The sequence below is a fragment of the Solanum stenotomum genome, unplaced genomic scaffold, assembly GCF_019186545.1.
Source record: "Solanum stenotomum isolate F172 unplaced genomic scaffold, ASM1918654v1 scaffold35358, whole genome shotgun sequence".
Lineage (NCBI taxonomy): Eukaryota > Viridiplantae > Streptophyta > Magnoliopsida > Solanales > Solanaceae > Solanum > Solanum stenotomum.
In genome coordinates, this window is record NW_026033408.1 from 1 (window position 1) to 1,821 (window position 1,821).

General features: G+C 35.1%; 1 protein-coding gene across 1 annotated transcript; it reads right to left on the minus strand.

The window, feature by feature from the left end:
* Nucleotides 1-169: 169 nt before the first annotated feature.
* On the minus strand, nucleotides 170-1,620 carry LOC125852432 (UDP-glycosyltransferase 75C1-like). The gene has a single exon (XM_049532165.1). The coding sequence runs from the start codon at nucleotides 1,568-1,570 to the stop codon at nucleotides 170-172; it is 1,401 nt and encodes a 466-aa protein (XP_049388122.1). The 5' UTR covers nucleotides 1,571-1,620.
* Between the last annotated feature and the right edge of the window lie 201 nt (nucleotides 1,621-1,821).

A 1,821-nucleotide genomic window follows, 5' to 3' on the forward strand; every position in this document is an offset into this window, starting at 1 on the left:
GCTTAATTACTCTTTAATTTGCATAATTATTTAAATAATTATGCGTATGTAATACATGTAACATATATAGGCTAAGGTATTACAAGATAAGAACGATACATATTTTTTTTTATAATGATTCGGATTTTGCATGAATGGGATTTTTGAACTTTTGTGCATCGAACTGTCTTTAATAAATGAGTAAAATCTCATTAACATAAGCTTTGAGATTTACATTTGATGAACCATTTTCCTTCATAGCTTCCTTGGCCAAATCCTTCCATTTCTTGGCATTCTTCTTAAGCTCCTCCCTTTTCTCTCCATCTTCCATCACGATATCTATACACCTCTTGAACTCATCTCTTTCGACGACACCTTCTTCATTGGCATTCACTCTGACGCCAATCTTCCAAACATCTTGAATGAGCTTAGCATTGCAACCTTGATCGGTCCACAACGGACACGCCACGATCGGCATTCCAGAAGATAGGCTCTCTAAAGTCGAATTCCATCCACAGTGAGTCAAAAAACAACCTAAAGACGGGTGTTGTAACACTTCCACTTGCGAGCACCAACGCACGATTTTTCCTTGTTTTTCTAGTTCCTCTTTACAAGTCAATTTTTCCTCCGGATATCCCCCTTCTTTTTCTTCCCTAATCACCCACAAAAATGGCCTTCCACATTTTACCAATCCTTGACCTATTTCCTCCATCAATTGACTTGATATCTCAGAGTAACTACCAAATGCTATGTAAATAACCGATTCTTTAGTTATTGTATCCAACCAATCCATGTAATTTTCCGAACTCCATCTTAAATCAGCTCCAAAAGACTTATCTAAAGGATCATTTCCATCAAGAAAAGCTGAAGGAATTGAAGGACCAATTCCAACCATAGTTAAATTCTTCAATGCCCTCAAAGCATCAAATTCCAAATCATCAAAAGTGTTTACGAGTACTCTTGGATTTTCTTCACTATTCAATAACTCAATTTGGTCTATGATAGACTTAACTCCCCAACCATACTTAGAATTCACATCGGTGAACACAAATGAGGGAAAATCACGAGGACTTAGTCGAGGTAATCCTGGAAGATTTACAACTTGATCCTGAGAACAATTCTTGAAACAATCAGCATAGTCAGTGAAGCAATAATAATAAATGTCCAAGACCGTGGCGGGTTGGATCCAAAAAAATGTAGACGGGATATTAATGCCCTTAGCCACTATACCAACCCATGCCATAAGGGTTGTGTAAATGACACGTTTGAAAGGGCGGCCCTCAACCACCCTAGATTCTATGATTTGAGCCACGAATTTAGAACCATGACTCACTAGGGAAGAATAAAATGACTCGAACTCATCTAGCGATCCTTTAAATTTTCCATCATAGCCATCAGAAAAAGGAGTAAAGCTTAATCCTTCAATATTTGGAAGCTTGGAAATACGATTAAAAGCTGTTAGGCTAGTGGAAAAAGTGACTTTTATTCCTAAATTAACTAATTTTTTGGCAAATTGAAGAGATGGATTAATATGACCTTGACCTGGAAATGTTACAAGAAGAACATGACAATCATTCTTCAAGTTCTCCATAATTCTTTGGTGTAAGATATAATTTTACTAATTAATTTATGGTAGAATGTAAGGTTTTAATTAATGAGAGTTTATATAAGAGAAAATTATTGAAATGTGACCGATTGATGACGTTTATGGTGACAAAATGCATTATATAATAAAATTAATTCATCGATTATTTCAAAGAAGTGTAGCCAATAATTCATATAGGATAAGAATTCTTGTAGAATTAAACAACAAGAAGTTACCAAGAAATATGTTAAATCATT